This window comes from Cucurbita pepo, chromosome 5, assembly GCF_057944985.1.
Source record: "Cucurbita pepo subsp. pepo isolate OVF chromosome 5, ASM5794498v1, whole genome shotgun sequence".
Taxonomy (NCBI): Eukaryota; Viridiplantae; Streptophyta; class Magnoliopsida; order Cucurbitales; family Cucurbitaceae; genus Cucurbita; species Cucurbita pepo.
In genome coordinates, this window is record NC_141802.1 from 14,171,213 (window position 1) to 14,191,293 (window position 20,081).

The 20,081-nt window shown below is 37.6% G+C and overlaps 4 protein-coding genes across 12 annotated transcripts; 2 read left to right on the top strand and 2 right to left on the bottom strand.

Moving 5' to 3' along the window:
* The first annotated feature begins 168 nt into the window (after nucleotides 1-168).
* Nucleotides 169-1,556, top strand: LOC111794471 (transcription factor PCL1-like). The gene has a single exon (XM_023676503.2). The coding sequence runs from the start codon at nucleotides 406-408 to the stop codon at nucleotides 1,273-1,275; it is 870 nt and encodes a 289-aa protein (XP_023532271.2). The 5' UTR covers nucleotides 169-405; the 3' UTR covers nucleotides 1,276-1,556.
* Nucleotides 1,557-1,699: 143 nt separating this feature from the next.
* LOC111794472 (Chaperone DnaJ-domain superfamily protein) lies at nucleotides 1,700-5,119 on the top strand. Of its 2 annotated transcripts, XM_023676504.2 has the most exons (5): nucleotides 1,700-2,692; nucleotides 3,103-3,274; nucleotides 4,214-4,246; nucleotides 4,397-4,491; nucleotides 4,614-5,119. In XM_023676504.2, exons 1-5 carry the CDS (start codon nucleotides 2,372-2,374, stop codon nucleotides 4,854-4,856), a joined length of 864 nt encoding a protein of 287 aa, XP_023532272.2. In that variant the 5' UTR covers nucleotides 1,700-2,371; the 3' UTR covers nucleotides 4,857-5,119. The 2 variants fall into 2 exon arrangements, with proteins under 2 accessions (XP_023532272.2, XP_023532273.2); XM_023676505.2 differs by lacking the exon at nucleotides 4,214-4,246.
* Nucleotides 2,284-10,850, bottom strand: LOC111794441 (ribulose bisphosphate carboxylase/oxygenase activase, chloroplastic). Of its 7 annotated transcripts, XM_087123745.1 has the most exons (10): nucleotides 10,305-10,850; nucleotides 9,010-9,114; nucleotides 7,578-7,781; nucleotides 7,026-7,339; nucleotides 6,843-6,948; nucleotides 6,677-6,762; nucleotides 6,082-6,554; nucleotides 5,619-5,900; nucleotides 5,183-5,296; nucleotides 4,558-4,899 (listed from the first exon to the last, which is right to left on the bottom strand). In XM_087123745.1, the coding sequence occupies exons 3-9, from the start codon at nucleotides 7,620-7,622 to the stop codon at nucleotides 5,211-5,213; spliced, it is 1,392 nt and encodes a 463-aa protein (XP_086979871.1). In that variant the 5' UTR covers nucleotides 7,623-7,781; nucleotides 9,010-9,114; nucleotides 10,305-10,850; the 3' UTR covers nucleotides 4,558-4,899; nucleotides 5,183-5,210. The 7 variants fall into 7 exon arrangements, with proteins under 7 accessions (XP_086979867.1, XP_086979871.1, XP_086979872.1 ...); XM_087123746.1 differs by lacking the exon at nucleotides 9,010-9,114; XM_087123743.1 differs by having other exon boundaries at nucleotides 7,578-9,114.
* Nucleotides 10,851-12,174: 1,324 nt separating this feature from the next.
* On the bottom strand, nucleotides 12,175-19,246 carry LOC111794451 (transcription initiation factor IIA large subunit). 2 transcript variants are annotated; one of them, XM_023676479.2, is made up of 11 exons: nucleotides 18,879-19,246; nucleotides 18,470-18,640; nucleotides 18,210-18,392; nucleotides 17,900-17,948; nucleotides 17,763-17,821; nucleotides 17,457-17,582; nucleotides 14,697-14,849; nucleotides 13,362-13,425; nucleotides 12,759-12,925; nucleotides 12,571-12,654; nucleotides 12,175-12,489 (listed from the first exon to the last, which is right to left on the bottom strand). In XM_023676479.2, exons 1-11 carry the CDS (start codon nucleotides 18,993-18,995, stop codon nucleotides 12,466-12,468), a joined length of 1,197 nt encoding a protein of 398 aa, XP_023532247.1. In that variant the 5' UTR covers nucleotides 18,996-19,246; the 3' UTR covers nucleotides 12,175-12,465. The 2 variants fall into 2 exon arrangements, with proteins under 2 accessions (XP_023532247.1, XP_023532248.1); XM_023676480.2 differs by having other exon boundaries at nucleotides 18,848-18,989.
* Nucleotides 19,247-20,081: the final 835 nt, after the last annotated feature.

Consider the following 20,081-nt stretch of genomic DNA (forward strand, 5'->3'; position numbering starts at 1 on the left):
CCAATGGGCTCATTTCCACTTACAGGCCCATTAACTTCCTCTCGTACGTGGATAAAGTGACGAGACTAGTGCTCTTCAACCAATGCAAAGCAGACGCGATCAGCTGCTATTATGATCTCAACCGTTGAATCGTCGACGGCCGTAGATATCCAAAGTCCACGTGTCGGAAATCTGGATAGTATCAAGAAATATCTCGCCGAATTTTCTTGTGAGAGACCGTGTTCCCAATTTTCCGCAATTTTTCTCTGATTTTCCTGCCTCGCAAACACATTCTTCATTTGAAAAATGTAATCCATCGATCGAATAAGCTACTACGCGATATGGTTGGCTGATTGATTACTGACATTTTGATCCTATTTTTGGTGCAATCGAAGGGGGGGAAGAATCTGAATCGACGAATTTGTTATGGAGCAAAAGAAGAGGGAGTACCACGGTAATGGTGGTAGTGGTTGTATGAATGGCGATGAAAGAGTACTTCTGTGGGAGGAGGGACTGCCTGATGCTGATAGATTAACTCCTCTTTCTCAATCGCTGATTCCGCAGGAACTCGCTTCGGCGTTCAGGATTTTGATGGAACCGCGACGGAGTAAATCGGATGTTTATTCGGCGTCGAAGACGACGATATTGAATATTCGCGATGGACAATTGGAAGGTTATAGAAGTTTTGAGTTTAATGACGGTAGGACGCGAGGTGAAGACGCTTTGATGGTTGAATCGGACGAGGCAGTTGATCCAGATGAGTTGGGATCTGATTCGCGAAATTTGAGGAAGGTTGATTTTGTTGGAGCGGAGAATTTGATCGAGGATGCGGCGTTGGCTCGAACCTTGAAGCGGCCGAGGCTCGCTTGGACTCCGCAATTACACAAGCGGTTCGTTGATGTGGTTTCTCATTTAGGGCTCAAAGACGCTGCTCCCAAAGCTATTATGCGATTGATGAATGTCGATGGATTAACTCGCGAGAACGTTGCCAGTCATTTACAGAAGTATCGTCTTTACTTGAAGAGGACACAGATATCCTCAACGACCGACGAGGCTCTCGTTCCAATGCCGATGACGCAGAACTCACATGATTCTTCTGCCAGCGCAGATTCACATGGAAACATGTATTTACCGGCTACTTTCCCGATGACTTATATGCCGTCTCCGATGATGCCTATGATGCTTTATGGTATGGGAGCTCATCATGGTCACGGTCTTAACGATACCGGCATGCCAATGATGAACATGTGCGCAGTGCCGACCCACTCGTGTAGCACGCAAGAGCAGCATGATTAATGGAAATGACAACTAACAAGTAGGATTTAACTGCGCCTTGCTTCCAATGTGTTCCTAATCCGAAATTCAAATGATAAATGAAGTTGGGGACAATTTCATCTTCTTGAATGGAGCATTCGTACGCTTTCTCCTCTCTGTGTGGCTTGACAGGATTCAAAGTGAAGTGAGTGATTTGAATCTTGAATGGAAAACTACTTGAATCAATTTGATTATTGGGTTATGTGTAATGAACTACAACCCCTACACTCTGCTTAATTATATTGAAATTATTGGGTTATTTACTCTGCTGTAAATGTCAGATGATCAAGCTTCTTCTCATCTTCATTCATCATCTGAATTCCTTGATTAGCTAGCATAGCAAAAAATCATGGAGTTTCAAGTAGCTGAATTCCTTTCAGATATCATAAAAAATAACATTCAATGCCACCAAATTTTCTTCTGCTGATCCTTGGTGAGCATAGCCTGAAACCATCGGATTCAATGCCACCAAATCCTTCCCTACCATTCATTTGGTCACTCACCGACTTCCAAGCATTCTTGTAACAACTATATTGTTCTTTTTAGGCTTCCCCTCAATGTTTGGACAATGAGAGGTATCCGTATCTTTATAAGCAATGTTTTGTTCTACTTTCCAATCGATGGATCTCTCCAGAAGACTAGAACGAGAATAGACCCCAATCAAGACAATCTACCGGCGGGAGGTTATGTGGGTAATTTTGTTGAACAATGTCCAAGCATCGTGATTTTGCCACATGCGGCGTAGAAACCTATGAGCTTGGCAGCAAAATGTGTCAAACGGGTTAGTCCATTGATGATTAATCGAGTGTGGAGTCGATAAGCTCAACGTACTCATCGGAAGAGGAAAGAAATCCACGGCGGTTGGCCGGAAATCTGTTCGGAGCCCCGAGAAATGCAGCGCCGCCGCCATGGTAAATGAGTAATTTCGTGTAGAAACCTATTTAATCCAACGCCAAAAAGTGAGGGCCACAAGCAACAAAACCAAATCCGAAAGCCAAATGTCTCAATTGGAGCCTCAAGTAAAATGAGAAGAAAAACAAACCGAGAGAGAAAAGGAATCGACGATTAGTTCACGAACATGCTCGAATTGGCTACAACGCAAATCATTTCCGACGCCTTCTCAAGATCTGCTTCTCATCCTTCTATTTTCTTTTCGCGAAATCAAGCAAAATCTTCAATATCCTTCCGCCGGTTCTTCAGCTACCCGTTGTCGGCGCCGCAGAGCTTTGAATCCAGTTACTTGACGTATAGGAGGAGGAGCTGCTTAACCCTCGTGAGAGCGAGTCGCAGAGAGTCTCCGTACGACGTGCTGGGCGTTTCTCCGACTGCAACTCCAAATGAAATCAAGAGGGCTTATCGGAAACTGGCTCTCAAGTATCATCCCGATGTCAACAAAGAGGTAACAGAGTAAATTTTGCCCTCTATTTTGAGTTACTTTTCTGCGTTTTTCTTGTTCTTTGGATTATCTTTCTTGATAAACGAATCGAAGCTGGAAACTGCCAGAGAAAGCTTCAAGCCACTGCGATAGGAATTACTGTAAAAGAAGAACGAGGAACAAAAAAAGTGAATTAGTTGTGGAATTTGATAGTTTCTGGGACATGTTCCAATGAACTTTCTATCATAGGAAACTAAAACCTTGTTACCCCATGAGTTTTGAGAGGGAAATTGGAGCACGAAGGGTCAAATTAGGATGTTCTAAGTTTTTTTTTGGCTCTGTTTCACTTATGAAATTGGGGATTCTTTTGAGATTACTCTTTCAATGTTCTAGATATGAAATCTGAGTGAAATTTTCATGTTTGTTTTATGTAGCCTAATGCACAGGAGAAATTTATGCGTATAAAGCATGCATACAACACATTGCTGAATTCTGAATCTAGAAGGAAATATGATCATGGGAATCATGGATCTGACTTCTCATATTCGTCGAACGACTTTAGGCGAAGTAGAAACACCGAAGATGAAGAAACGTTTTACGGACTTGGTAATCTCTTTAGGCTTTTAGTGCATAATCATTCAAATTCTTGTCTGCTTTGCTAGACCTTATTGCCTTTACACAAGTACCTGAATCATGAGAAGGGTTCAGCTCACCAGACGATGAATTCTTGATCTTCTCCTTCACTCTAAGATGCTTCCCCTATGTTGTTGAAAGGCATTCTTCACGTCAAGTTGATTGAAATCAGGGCATTTTGATTGCAGCCAAGGCAAGAATGCCACGAATGGTGTTTTAGCGGGCAAATCTTTCCCCTATCTTTTCAGGGGGTCGACTCAAGGGAAGGAATCCTTTAGCTAGCTTTGTATCTCTGGTGGTTAAACTCTACTGCGGTGACGATACTGTAGGGGAGGTTATGATAGTATAACTAAGTTGTGCATGGTGTCTTTAAAGGCTTGCAGACTGTCCTCTATTTTACTAACCAGCCACATGTTTCTATTCTTCAGCACAGCATCTAGGATAATATCTATCTTATGCAGCTAGAAAAGACCCTTTTTCTACGTGAGGCTATGTTTTTGTATACCAATTGTTACGTGAGATTCCACATTAGTTAGAGAGGAGAACGAAACATTCCTTATAAGGGTGTGGAAACCTCTCCCTAATAGATGCATTTAAAAATGTGAGGCTGACGACGTTACGTAACGGGCCAAAGCGAACAATATATGTTAACGGTGGGCTTGGGCTTGGGCTGTTACATGTTATCAAGCAAAACTTAAAGTGTATGCTGTCCGTTACTAGTCTGATTGATACTTTTCACACCTTTTGCGAGAATTTAGATTACATAGTCATGCTTATCGCTCGGCTTCCTTTATACATAATGCATACCATGTGAACTCTTGCTTGAGCAGTGTGTATCTGTTGAAATGATTTAGTGATCCTTTTAAGTTCTGTTCATTTCTTCTATTTAAGATCACTTCCGTTATGCTGCAGGTAATTTTTTCAGGGATGTTCAAATAGCACTAGGTAGATTTGTTCTCTCTGACAGAGGATTAATACAGACGCTAATTATCATCTGCTTTATTTCAGAACTACCTAAACATCTTTTATTTTCTCCTTTGTATTGCCTATAAAGCAAGTCGATTTTGGTAGCTAAAAGCTGGTTTTTCTTTACAGGTGACTTCTTTAAGGATCTTCAAGAAGAGTTTCGAAATTGGGAGGCGAGTGCTTCTTCACAAGGGACGCCAAAGAGCCTATGGGAAGAACTGTCGGTAAGATCCCGATGTAGATAGAAATTTCAGTAACATATTAGAAGAATCTATTAAACCAACTGGGCAGAAAAAGAAAAGTGATATGAATTGCAAAATGAACCCTTTGTATTTACATATTTCAGGAAATTGGGGAGGAATTTGTAGAGTTTCTAGAGAAAGAACTCAACATAACTGATGATTCAGAAGTTGAAACGAACGACAACAACAAAGCATCTCAGAAGACGGATTCTTTCAGAACTTCGAACACAGATGAAACAAGAAACAATGTTCGAAATCAAGGCAACAAGAGCAGTAGTAGTATCGAGGAGAATATCGACGAGATAGAAGCCACTCTTTTGAAGTTGAAGAAGGAATTAGGCTTATAGCTTATAGCATGGAAATGTAGAATGCAGTCTTTCAGCCACCTTTCTGTCAAGAACACATCAAAACAATTGGGTATCATTCTGGAAGGAGGTAACACACACTTGACAGTATATGTTCTTTACCAATTCTCTTCTGTGATGCCATTGAAATGGCATATATTTTGGTTTAGATTGGCAACATTTGGCAACTATTTTAAATTGTTCCTATTTTTTAAAAATCAATTCTACCAGAAACAATTTACATTGCTGGAGCAAAAGCAACTAAATATTATTTGTTTCATCAAAAATCATTTGTAATATATATCAGTACAGAAGGTAAAAGTGATTACCGGAAGCTTTTGTTGTCGCATCTGGCTGTTAGGACTCAGTTTTTAGCAGATGAATCTGCACAGCCTTCAGGAACAGTGATGTTAACCTGTTGCGTTGCTCTTTCCCCATTGAATCTTCAAAATTGAGAAAAAAAAAAAAAAAAAAAAAATGATTACTGTAAATTAAAGTTAAAAAGAAAAATGTAAAAGTCACCTACCACCTACTACCTTGTTAATCAACCACCTCCCACCTTGTTAAGTTCTAGGGGAGGAGTTGATTGCAACACTTAACACAGTACACGACTGACTAATCAAATTAAAAGTAAAAGGGTATGATTGTAACAAATCTCATCGTTCACGAGTAGTTTGTGCAAAATTTTCAAAAAAGAATAATTAATTTAAATTAAATATCATTAAACTAATGATCAAGACAACTTTGAATGTAAGAGTTACTTACCCAGAGAAGTTTGGAACTGAAGAACATCCTCATTTGCATCTCCAAGAGCAGCTTCTTTTAAATACTTCTCAGCCAGTTTAACTCTCTTCACATTCTCCTGTTCCTTGATGAGCATGTTGCCATATTCGAGAAGCTTTTCTAGTGTCATTTTTGGTTGATCAAAAGTTGGGGGACCTTCCTTTGAGTTAACAAGACTTTTTCCGATTCTCTCAACCCCAACGCCGGCAGCCCACTTTCTAACTTCGTCATCATAAACTCGAGCTCTCAAAGCACCAAAGAAGTCTGCAAAAACAGTTCCAAAACTTCTAAATGATGCTACACGTCTGTAAAAGAAGATCATTTATAATCAACTCAACTGAACTACTCCATTAAGAATTTATACTGTGATTGGTTTATTCAGGCAAATATTCTTCTTCCATTGAGAAATGCTTGGTTACAGCTACCCTAAGTTTGTGAAGCTTACCGATCGACTGCCCCGGGAAGGTGTCGACGAGTTTGACAATGTCCTCTATAGGCACACCGTCAGTCCTAAATATTCCAGTGCAAATACCAATACAATCTTCATGAGTTGGAGCCCAATAGAACTTCTCCATACGACCGTCACGAATGAGGGGGGCGTATAATGTTGAGAAGTCATTACCAGTTACTATGATGGGAACTCTGGGATTTTCTTCTTTGTTATACAAGCCTGGAAGCTGCACATTTGTTGGGTTGTCAGCAATGTTCATAAGAGTAGCATTTACCATCTGATTGTTCACCGTGTACTGAGTAGTCCCACCAAACCTTCCAGCTCCAGCATCAAGATCATTGATTAAAAGGCAACACATTTTCCCTTTCTTGATGAGATCAGCAGCCTCTCTATATCTTTGCCTGATCAATTTTGCAGGCTCTCCTGCATTCCCACTTTCTAATTCCCCAGCACTCATCATAATAGGGCTGAAATTTCATCATAACTAAACACAATTAAGACCCTAACAGTTTCAGAGAATAAGAAATGTGTATATTATACTTGAACCCTCCAAAGAACTAACTTAGAACTAGCTGGGTCTTGAACTCACTTGATTCCCATCTTGGCAAATACAAGTTCACACTGGAAAGACTTTCCTTGACCTTTACCTCCCCAAATACCAAGAATGAGAGGAACCTAAATGTATCCAAGAAGATTGGCAAGTTAGCAATGGAAGACAAACCAGAACTATATCATGTGTCAACCGTATTTTTAACCTTAATGTTTGGCAGGCTCATGAAGTTCTTGACGATGTGAACCACAAGTTTGTCCATGAATGCTGGAGCTATGTAAAATCCATCCACATTATTGTCGAGGTTGTATCTGAAAGATTGTGATACTATAAGTAAACTAGAACAAAAATCTCCAACTTAAATGCAAAATTCTATATTAACACATACTGCCGAAGTCCAGCGCTAATGTATTCATATGAACTCATGATAGCATTGTGAGTTCCTGTCCCCATGGGAGCTTGAAAAAGAGGATCTGCCAATCCCTTCCCTCTGGCAATGTCTTGCTGGTCATCAGATGTATCGAAAGCAAGGCCTCGCCATTTGTCCTTCTCGGTCTGCTTCTCCTCATCATACTCAGCAACAATCTTGAAGTTTCCAATCACCATATTTGAGGTGGTGGTGAATCTGGAACTGAAATTCTTCAACCTTCTGCCCAAAAACGCAGAGTTTGGAACTAAATCTCCATAGTTACTGTTGTTTAACTGCATAGGATTAATGATAGGATGGTGAGGATCACTTTACTTTCGTTCTTTTATACAAGTTATAATGACAATGAAATCCTCCATATTGTGCAACATGTGAAGCTTTAAGTTACAATGACATTCATGATTGAAAAATGAAACCCATAGAGAAAAGAATATATTATTCAACAAATTGAGTCTATTCTCCATCAAACAACCCAAAAGATGTACTGAAGCAAAAGGCGGGAAGAAACAGTACCGATGTTCTATTAACAGCTCCAATGGTTGCGACCGTGGTAGCCATGGATTAAGGGCTTATGGGTGTGAAGCAGTGAAGTTCTAGCTGTTGCCTTGTACCCTCCTCTCGAAATAGATGAACAATCAAGTGTGCCACCTCGAGCTATCGACCTCTTCAATACAGAGTCCAATGAACTCTTGAGAGTCTTGAAACTGGTATTCTCAACTACACAAGTGTTTCAGTAAATATATTAACAAAACATGATTCTCAAATCTGCTTAATCTAAAGCGACCGTTGAGAAAAACCCAGAGCTTTTATATTTTTTTTCTTGTACGTAACACTTACACCACAAACTTTCTCCATACAGTATGGTCCATACCCATGAGAAGCTAAAGCCCAAAAAATAATTCAAGAGATATCTAAAAAGACTTGTGCGAAATAGAACAAAAAGCCTGGTTTCTATTCATAATAAATATGAACAAAAATCGGGGGACAAGCACTCCTCATCTCTTCGTGATATTTCAAATGGACCAACTTCCAACAAACTGATAAAGGGACCCTTCGAAATGCGTTTAGTTTTTCAACAGACACATTTAGATAGTTACTGATGTATGAAGCAAATACGAGTTAGTTAGTATAGTTATATTTAGTTAATTAATTTAGCTAAAACGTTTTCTTTATATAAGAACAATTTCATAGATGTATGTAACCTACAAAGGGATAGAAAAATCCATGAGAATTACAAAAAAAAACATTTTCCAATTGATTAAAAGGAAGCATAGTATATGGAGCAAGGATATTAGACAGTTTAGCTAAATTTTTAATTTCAGTAAACTACTTTGCCAATTAGTCATTAGGATTTGATAGTATTTCCATTACCTTTGTAAAACTATAAACAGCCATATTGAGGCTGTGTTAAAGAACTTTTTGAAACTTCCAATCAATAAATTATGAGTGTTTTCTCTCGATTGAGAGTTCGCTAGTGTTCTTGATTTCTCATCCTTACCACTAACACCTGGTGTATCAGTCAAAATTTTAGCTCAAAGCCAAGTGAATGAAAGTAACCACCAAAGATGTAGGAGAAATGACAAACATGTAGTCTACTAATTGTTCCAAGAAATTCTCAATTCCTGCAGAATCAGTTCTTGTTTTCATGCAGATGACAGTTCAATAGTCAGGATATGTTGAAGATAACAAGAAACTTGTAAGAAGAAAGAACCCCAGCAAACCAAACCCCCCTCAACAGATAAGGAAAAGAAACAGTAAATCAAACAGAAAAAAGAGGATGAATTGAAGATAGATTACTTGGAACATCAAAAGGCTATACGATATGGCACTTGAACCGAAGGTTGTGGAACAACATGACAATCCTTTGTCCACTTGTGCGAAGTGGGTCATGAGAATTATGAAAACACAAGCCGGTGTGATCATCAGCCCATAATTTTGTACATACCTGGTTGGATCACCGACGCCAGCGGCCAATACTCCAACATGATCGCAAGAATTATGAGGCCTCATGATTGGGCAATAAGTCCGGGGCAGCTGCCTATGTTACTATCTACCTCAATAGCAAATTTAGTATACATAAATTTTGAAATCAAGATGAACGAATTCAATCAGCATAGTAATTCCTTTATGATTATTACCCTTTCATTAATAGATATAAAAGTGGTATACAATGATAGACATTAGTGATATCAACAACATAAAATAGAAAAAAGAAAACGAAATACTTAAATAGGTGCATGAAAAGTTATAAATATATTACATTCACAAATGATCTAAATTATCTGGTTAGTGTAAGAAATTTGCATATATTGCTATCAGTGCTATTAGTGCTATTAGTGTAAGTTTCGATCCGATCTAGATTGTTAGGAATCATGACCCTCCATAATGGTATGACATTGTCCACTTTGAGCATAAACTCTCATGGCTTTGCTTTTGGGCTTCCCCAAGAGACCTCGTATCAATGGATATGTATTCCTTACTTAGAAACTCAGGATCATCCACTAAATTAGCCAATGTGGGACTCCCTCCCAACAATCCTCCTCCCCTCGAACAAAGTACACCATAGAGCCTCCCTTGATGTCTATGTAGCCCTCGAACAAAGTACACCATAGAGCCTCCCTTGATGTCTAGGTAGCCCTCGAACAGCCTCCCCTTAGTCGAGACTTGACTCCTTTCTTTGGAGCCCTTGAACAAAGTACACCCTTTATTCGACACGAGTCACTTTTGACTACACCTTCGAGGCTAGAAATTTCTTTGTTCGACACTTAGGATTCGTCAAGGGTATGATATTGTCCTCCACAATGGTATGATATTGTCCACTTTGAGCATAAGTTCTCGTGACTTTGCTTTTGGGGAGGATTTTTTTAGTTCAATAATAGGTAGAGGGTAGGATTTGACTATCTCTCGATCAAATGCACAAATTTAATGTCAATTGTGTTAGGCTCAAGGTATGTAATACTGTTCTTATCCTTTTTTTTTTTTTTTTTTTTTTTTTTTTAAAATTGAAAGGAGAGGGACGTTCAGTTCCAGGTCAGCGTTGAAGGGTTTAAACTTTCCACCCTGTTCTTCAGGAATGGAGAAACAAATTGGTTGAAAGCCTAAAAACGTTTAGAAGAATTGCTAAATAAAGATTGTAGGTTATGGCAGAAAACGTTAAAGCGTACCTAATGATCGTTACATATTACCCTCCGATCCTCTTCACAACATTATGAAATGAAATTTGGTTTCAGGAATTCTTACCAAGAACAAGTCTCCATTACTTTCCTCTCTTCGTCTTCTTCTTTTTGCCCTAACTTTCTCCTTCAATGAATGCAAATCAAGCTTTCGTGGTTGATTTTCCCAGAGCAGCAATGGAGAAAGAACATAAATCCAGATTGCCTAAACCTCCGACCAGGTTACAGAAGCAGGCGCCGGCGAGTCTTCATCTCGATCAACTAACGAGTGTCTCGATGTCTTCTGGTAGTGCTGATATTTCTTCGAAGGCGATTCTTCCTCTGCTATCGCCGCTCCCTTCATCGCCACAGCCTTTTCCTGAAACTGAGGGAAATAGAAGAGCAGCAAACGGAAATACCGTAGACGGCGGCTATGGCGATCAAAGAGGTATATGTTTTGCACCTCCTGGTGGCTGGCAACATCCAGCGGTGGCGACGACATTCGCCGATCCATCTACTCTGTTTACGTTCTTTCAATCGCAGTGCATCGTAAACAGTAAGACGGCGTGAGAGATGAAGGTTGGATTGAGTTCTCGCGATTATTCTCAACATAAATCCATGAACAGTATGCGTATCGCCACTTGGATTAAGGCCGCCATGAATGTGTTTTTTGATGATTTGTAACGCGGGAAACCTCTCTCACTCTTCTTTCTTCTCCTAATACAACTGACCGCTTCGCTTTCCACTTCCATCTTTATTCAATTCATATCATTATTCATTCGTTTGTTATAATTTGTTTTCTACTTCCAAGTCTCGATCTTGAATCTCTCTTCCGCATCAAAAAATTATGTTCAAAATACACTAATCAATCAAATCGATCGGTACTTCATGTCATAATCTTCAAATTTTGTGTCAAATTTCTCCATGTTACTCTAAAATTAAGATCTACATAACGACAATAGCATTATTAATTATAGAATCATTATGAAGCTTATGAAAGAGACAAAGATTAGGCAAAGTTATCCAAAAATTTGGTTGTTCTCAAAATCACCTCTATTGAACAATAGTCCTATAATCTTTCATCAGCATTTCAATCCAAATAACTTCATTTTTCTTCTCTAAGATATTGATTTTTGAAACAAATGTTTAAGTCTGAAACATAGCCTCAAAGTTGGTATATCTCATCAAAAACTTCACCCATTAAGTGCGGAATAGACATGAACTTTCAAATACGATACATGCTCTATAAACCCATCTTGAACTTCCAAATACGATACACGCTCTATGAACTTCCAAATACGATACACGCTCTATGAACTTCCAAATAGGATGCATGCTCTATAAACCCATCTTGAACTTCCAAATACAAAACCCAATTGACATGAACTTCCAAATACGATACATGCTCTATGAACTTCCAAATACGATACATGCTCTATGAACTTCCAAATACGATGCATGCTCTACAAACCCATCTTAAACTTCCAAATACGATACATGCTCTATGAACTTCCAAATAGGATGCATGCTCTATAAACCCATCTTGAACTTCCAAATACAGAACCAATTGACATAAACTTCCAAATACGATACATGCTCTATGAACTTCCAAATACGATGCATGCTCTATAAACCCATCTTGAACTTCCAAATACAAAACCCAATAGACATGAACTTCCAAATACGATACATGCCCTATAAACCCATCTTGAACTTCCAAATACGAAACCCAATAGACATGAACTTCCAAATACGATACATGCTCTATAAACTCATCTTAAGAAGGACGAACGCCAACAACTTTTGAAAATATTTGAATAGAAATGATTGAATAGAAATGATTCCAAAAACAAAAAGATTTTTGAATACGAAAATAAGTTCACTATAAATTCCGTTAGAACAGCAATGCATTGATTCATTATCAGAAGGAAAAAGATGAAGTTGGAGAGAAAAGGGGGTTGAAGTTACAAATAAATTCCATTAGAGCAATGACAAATTTGGTCGAAAATCCTCAAGTTGCCATATGATATGCATTGAAGGCCGAAAGAGCTCTCATCCGTTATATACAAAACGCTAATAACATTCATCAAAATGATAATAAGGAATCAACATGTCATTTTCCCTCCTGCGTTCACAAAACAAATATTAACTGAAGACAACTAAACACCCAATGAACCAACTTCCTGGAATTCTTTTGAAACACTGCTCCTACCGATAACCGACCGATGAAGGTGCACCTACATTAAAAATCAGAAGTCGAATTCCCCAGTCGCCTGCAAAGAAACGAGCTTACATGAAAACCGAGGTCGGTTAATATCTATAACTCGTAGTTTTGGGAGAGGGGGGGAATTCACCTTGTTGAAGAGAATGTCCTTATTGTTAATATGCATGATTCCATCCTTTAGTGTACATTTCCACCTACTCTTGGTCCGAGTAACCTTTCACATAAAATTAATCCAATGGTGCATTAAATTCTGAGAATTTCAAAACCAAATGCTCAAGCATATGCTGAACCCGCACCTACCAACCAGGACTAAAGTACCTTATCAAACTGAGCTAAAACTAAATGCTGTGTGCTCAATTCCTCTCCTTGATCCACATCATCCAAATCGTCGTCATCGTCATCCTCATTCAATGAAGGCTCACTATCCTCCTCCTCCTCACCAACATCATCCTGAACGACAACGGCAGGAGTGCCAGCTGGTGGGTCTGTCAAGAAGAAATAACAGGCAACATGTTAACATTAGGAACCTTAGCTTTCATCCTTGTTCTGATGTTTTTTATTCTTTCAAATGTTCAATTCTGATCCTTAAATTACATATAATCCAATCGCTAAATTTTGATAACACATCATAAAAGTTAATATAAACAACACATATCATTGATGTCAGATAACAAGTTTTAAAAAGGGCGACTTAAAGATTTCCATTAAATACAATGCAAAAGTTTAACAAGAAAAACCATAACAAATTTATGAAAACTTAGAGAGACCATGCCAAAGTATTTAGATGTGGAAGTTCATAACAGAAATTGAACTTAAACCTTTCGTTTAGTATCTTTTTCCAATGACAATAAAAAAAACAACAAAATTTTCGTCCTTTCCATAAACAATCACTATCATCAAGACATCCTTTACAAAATTTACCATTAGGTGCTGGTGTATTTGCAATGTTGTAGTCTTCATTAAAGACACCCTGGTAATTGTAGATCTGCAAAAGATGTCAGAAATGTTGAATAAGTTTTATGGAAAGATAAAACAAAAAATAAACTCAGTGGAAGGAGAGCAATAGGAACAACATTTTCATTAATTATGATTTCAGGATTTCAATCTCAAAGAAAAGTATCCATCTCATTGATTAAAAAAATCAACCCAGGAAGGATGAACACAACAGATATCAGAGGAATCGAACAATTGTAGGCAGCATATCCAATATAGCGAGCAAAGAATTCCCGTGTTACAAGTAATTAATTGTGACAAGAAAGGGAAATAACTTCTTATTTGATTTGGCCACACAGTGAACTAAAACTTGAATAAAAAAATCAACCCAGGAAACGCACAGGATGAACACAACAAATATCAGAAGAATCGAACAATTGTAGGCAGCATATCCAATATAGCGAGCAAAGAAATCCCGTGTTACAAGTATTAATTGTGACAAGAAAGGGAAATAGCTTCTTAAATGATTTGGCCACACAGTGAACTAAAACTTGAATAAAAAAATCACCCAGGAAACGCACAGGATGAACACAACAGATATCAGAAGAATCGAACAATTGTAGGCAGCATATCCAATATAGCGAGCAAAGAAATCCCGTGTTACAAGTAATTAATTATGACAAGAAAGGGAAATAACTTCTTATTTGATTTGACCATACAGTGAACTATCTTGACCATAGAAAATGTGCAGATCCAGGAACACCTCTGAAATGTACAGATTGATTGGGATTTTATCTATGAGCTATAATTTTGTTTCTTTACTTGATAAACAACTAGAGGGAACATTCACTAGCGTCTTTAACCAAGAGCAAGAATGAAGTTTATCTGTTGCTGTTTAAATAAGCATATTTCACGAAGCTATTTTAGTGTCAGTCACCAGGTCATATTCTTGCTTGTTATTTTAGCCAACACGGAACCTTGATAATTATTAGAATGATATTTTGTCTTCCATCAACAACAAAAGTCAATCACCTTCATAAGCTCTAATATTAATAATTAGAAAGAAGCCAGTAAATCGCACTACAAAAATTCTTGGTTAAACAAATTCTTGTTTATTTTGTGACTGAGCATGCAATTCAACATGTTTCAATTTGTTTTCATTCAGGAAGGTTCTAATCCCAAACAAACAATCCCTTGCTTCAATGATATCCATGACAAGAAGGGTAAAAGTATAAAATTTATGTTTTAGTTATATAAATAGTCCATTGCTTTAAAAATACACACTTGTAAAACCTTTAAGGGGAGGGGAGAGAGAGAGCTAACATTGGGTGTCGAAAGCTCATCATCATAAGGATCAGGCATTGGTCCATCAAGTTGAGGAATTTTCAATAATGATCTTGCAATACGTGATGATGTTGCATTGTTTGCAGAAGTGCTAAAGTCAGGTATCCCATCAGAAGCATTGCATCCACTTATCTGCAAAAGCTTACCACTATGAAGTTTCAAAGACCGATCACAATTTAAAAGGCATTCAGCAAAATTTAATCACGTCAGTTCTATTAAATCATAATTGTTAATGGTTTAATTTTCAAAAATTCGTCAAACAAGCTAAAATATTCTAACTCTTAGAAACTACAGCAGCAGATATAGGACATATACAATCAGCATAGATGAAAAGAGAAATTAAATTGCATTACGTGACAAAGAAAAAACAGTATTAATCAACGCAAAAGCAGAATCGAATTTAAATTTACATTTTGTTAAGATGTTAGATCACTTAAAAAATTGATAAGTTTGTTCGTTATGCAGAGATAGAGCATTCAAGAGGCGTTAGGAAAGGCTGTGGAGAATTCTTCATTCCAAGGGAGGGATTTTTTGGCACATGGATTAAGTTATTTTGTGATTTATCTAGCGGGAAAGGAAAAGGAAAGTGTTCCTCGAAAGAAAGAGTTACTTGGGAAAATGTTTGGAAAGTGACTTTTTTTAATACTTCTCATAGGTCTCTCAATTCTGAACTTTTTCATAATTATTCTCTATTTTTTGTTACAAAGATTTGCGAGCCCTTTATGTAATCCTCTATCCATGCATTTTAATCTTTCATCTTCTTAATGAAAGTTTCTCTCAGTAAAAAGCCAAGTTTTCACTAACATTGAGAAAAATGAAAGAATTTCCTTGCTTCCATAAGACCGGTATTTCAGTGGATCTTTCCTCGTATTTTGAAGTTTTTTTTATAAGCCTAGTTTTCACTCATATAGAAATGAAAGAATATGCAAGGGCACACAAAAGCAACAGCCCGACAAAAGAAGTCCCACGCTATGTTTCTTGTTAAAACCTTCAAGGATGATGAGTCTAACTACTGAAATGGGACTCCCTCCCCATTACAAAGAACCTTACAAATAGACCTACAAAGAGGTATTAAGCCTAATTATATTCCAAATCTCCTCCTTGGACATCTTCTTAATGAAAGTTGGTTTCCTATAAAATTTGATTAGTTAGTGGGATGTATCCATGAATATTGACATATAATATTGTATCATAAAAGCATAAGGATCATAAACTAAGACAAACTTCAAGTATGAGAATCATTGAAGTGCGTGTGTGTGTGTGTTAACTTAAAAATAATATATATATCTTAATTAAGTTGGAATAATTGTGAATGCCCTATCCTATCCTAGACTTTTAGAAATTAAGGCGTGTCCATGTCTTTTATTTTCCATGCTTCTTAGCTCATAACTTCGGGTGGTCAGAGGATTGGGGTCTCATAGTTAGAAAAGATAGACAGCCTCATTGAGAAGATGACTGAAGATCCAAATGCCACAGATCATAGTGCAGCCTTTGCAAACAGTTCCTCTAAAATAGACACCTAGGAGGATTGCCTTGCCCTCTAGCAAATTCAAATAGCAACACAAATTGTTCAACCCGTAAATTAGATCTGAAACAGATAGCCATTTCTAGCTCTATCCACAATGAAGAACCACCACCACTTAACTTGTCTTCCTAGATTATCTTGTGCCCTCAGAGTCTAGTAGACCGAAAAAAGTTTTGAGTTTTAAGAGAATATAAGGGTCAGAATTTACAGTCAAGAATGTAAGGCATCGAGAAAGAGTTCTAAGATTTCTAATTTCTCTTATAGACACTAGCAACCTACAATCCACATTACATACGTGAGGCAGCATAAGCAAGCTGGTGAATTGAGGGAGCCAAATCTGTAAGCAAGATAAGGCAGTTAGTTGTTAGTTCCATTAGCGGATGACTTGGAGGTTGGCATAGAGCATCCCCACGTTGGCATTTGTTAGCAAGATAAGTATTTAAGATAATCATTGACAATTTTTTAGGGCATTTGAAAACTAGAATCAGCTTGAAAACAAAAGAATAGGCCGCTCAAATAGTTTAGGATTTTTCAATTTACATAAAGAGAATGCATGTATAGCTGAGCTTGAATATAAAATTGTCGCTTTCCCTCCAATGTTTTCTTTTAATATTTGTTAGCATCTGGGCCAGTATGTGTACATCTCGACCATTCTGAAAGGACAACCATGTAACCCTACTATATTTAGTTGCCAAGGTAACTAAGTCTTTTATTATTTACATTGGCCGTTCTTGACCACAAAATCAACCCAGGTTAGTTGCTTTCCTCTCCAAGGTGAAATTCATTTTGAGTGGTTTTTGATAGCAATGGAAAATAGCAGTAGAAGTTTCCACCTCAAATATTGATTTTGTATCATATACACGTAAACCAAAAATATGTGTTTAAAAGGTCTCCTTAAATTCCCATAAAAGAAAGGTTTCCTTGAAATGAAGTGGAATTACTACATTCCTTAGCTTATTTGGAAGTAGCTTGACTCCATGTGTTAGAATGTCTCAATATATCATGTACATGACCAATCGTGCTGGAAAAAGAATTATAAGCATCCACCCTAGTGAAAGAAAAGAAAAATAGAGAATGTTGTTATGGTTGTTGCTATTACTAGCTCGTGCTCACAAAAGACTAGAAACTGAAATTATGTAAAAGAAAATTGGCATACAAGTCCAAGGCCGGAAAAAAAAATATACGAGCACTGACTGTAGGTAAGGAAACAAAACCTCAATCTCAAAGACACTACTGTCAGCATCTACAGCTCCATCTTGCTGCGGTATAAACCCACTAGTCTGGTACTGGGATGCAAAATCATCACGCTTTCGCTTCCCAGCATTCATCGTGAAAAAGTCCTGAAAATTGTCTCCCTAAGTTAAAACATCATACTGAAGTGTGTGCCGCTAGATATATGGCAGCAAGGAGTTGAGTAATTTGAAATCACTTTAGCAGATGAAATTCACAGGGAAGGTTTGGGTTTCACATTAGGCAACAAACTTTTTCATGATGGAAGAGTGAGATAAGAAAGGAGTTACCTGTGTAAGGGATGGGTGAGCAGCTCCCCTGTCTGTTTCCTCACGCCCCTCCACATAGGCTACAAAGTGCAATCAATATATATTACTGCAGAATTCTTGGTGTGGTAACTTTTTCACTGCCTCAACAATAAACTCACCAATATTAACGTCTACAGGAGTTCTTTGACCCATCCAAGAAGGTGGTTGCTGAAACAATAATGTAGACGTTTGTCAAATACCCCAATTGACGTCATGTTCAACTATCAACAAAATACTTCAAAATGTTGATGGCAAAAATCATATCTATGCCATTCTTCCACTTTAAATCAAATTAACAGCCACCATGACTACATATAACCATTCCTTTTTGAAGAAAATACAGCAATCATGACAGTATGGATCGGGTAAACTGCAGGAAATGAGAAAATATAAAGAGTGGCAGTGGAACCAGAGTCAAGCAGTAATTACCATAAACGGGGTTGGCCTTCCAGATCTGACATCAACATTATTAGCACTACCTCCAGGAGTGGTAGCAGCTGGAGAAGCATCAGTTCCAGATGCAGAGTGGTCACTAGGTCCAGTAGGAATGTTATACATTCCGTTGTCAGCAGTTCCCGGTAAAGGGGTTTGAATTGGAGTTTGTAATGGCGTCTACAATTTCCAAAATCGCTTCGATTATTAAATACGAACTTCGGAAACCATTTAGTGGAGAGGACAGAAGTACTAACCGGTGGAAAGAGTAGATCAGCAGTGGGAGTTTCGTACTCTTCAGTCCCCTCGTACGGAACATTGAGATCGTGAACCGGAGTTATTGGACCTCCGGGAGTGGGCTTAGATGGCGCAGACCTCTCTATGGGACCGGTTACAGCACCCGCTTGCATCATTTTCGCCTCCCACATCTAAAAGTTCCCATAAACAAAGACAATCAGCCCAACCACAGCTTAAATTAGCTTCAAAACCCTAGAAAGAATCGGATCAAAACCCGACGGTGATCACCGGAAAAATTCTATGGATTCCTTCAAATAGATTGAAGAAACAAACAAAAAAAAAAAGGCAAATGTTCATTTTACTAGAGAAGCTAAGAGTATAAAGCAAAGAAGAATAACACGATTTTCAAGATTGGAGATCAATAATTACTCCTTGAAGCTCCTTGAGAACATCCTCTCCAGGACCATTATCAACGAACTCGTTGCGAAGCTTGTTGATGACATCTTCGATGACATTGATGTAGATAGAGCTCGTCGAAGTCGTCATAACGGATCCGCCTCGCTCTGTCTACCTCCGATTCCCTCCACTAGCGAACCCCAGAATCGAGACTCCGAGAAAATTGGAGAGAAAAATCAAGAAACAAGATCCATACGATCCGTACGAACTTCTTGGATTTGTAGAGTTCTGTGAAGTAAAAGGGCAGACGAGGCGAGGGAGAAGGTAAACGAGAAGACGAAGAGAGAAGAGAGAAGAGAGAGAAGAGAGAAGAGAGAGAAGGAGGAGAGAGAAAGGGGAAGAGGAGAGAGGCGGACAAGAAAGAGAGAATAAAGAGTGGAATATAAATAGGTTTGCATCCGATTATAATGCTTGAATCCACGTGGCGCAATCTGCTTGAGCCTTAATTTTCCGGTTTGCTTTCGGTCCGGCTGTTCTGTGGTTGGCTCGACTGTGCAAAAAGACAAAAAAAAAAAAAAAAAAATTGAAAACGTAAAATTTCAATTCTTTACCTATTTATTCAAATTTTAATAAAACATGTTTTTTTAATTTTTTTTTAAATTTTATATAAACTTTTAATTCTTTAAACATTTATTTAAAATTTTAAAACATTAACTAATTTCTGAAATATTAAATTTTGTATCTACATGCATAACAAGTGAATAAATAAAATATATTAATATTTATTACATAATTCTTATTGAATTAAAGGTTTAAAAATTTATTTAATGTTTTTTTAAAATTCTGTCAATTATTATTGAGTTGTGTTCGTGTTAGTCAATATGTTATTTACTAATTAGATTTAATGACGTGTCAAATTATATTAATTTCTTATATGTCGATTTTTGTACAAAATTAAAAGTTTAAAATATATTAATATTTTGAAAAATTAATTATATAAGTGTGTCGTTTATGGAAAACTATGAAATCGACTAACTAATTCACCATAAACAATAATAAGAGAATGAAAGGATCTTGTCGAAGTCACGACGATTGTAGCAGAAGATTGGTCGTTATGATTTATGCAGCTTTTTATATAATGAACAATCGGTCAATTCGATCAGCTTTAGCTCTTTTTTTATTTCATATATATCAACTCATCGGTTAGTTTCAGTCCATCAGTTCGATTTTATAATT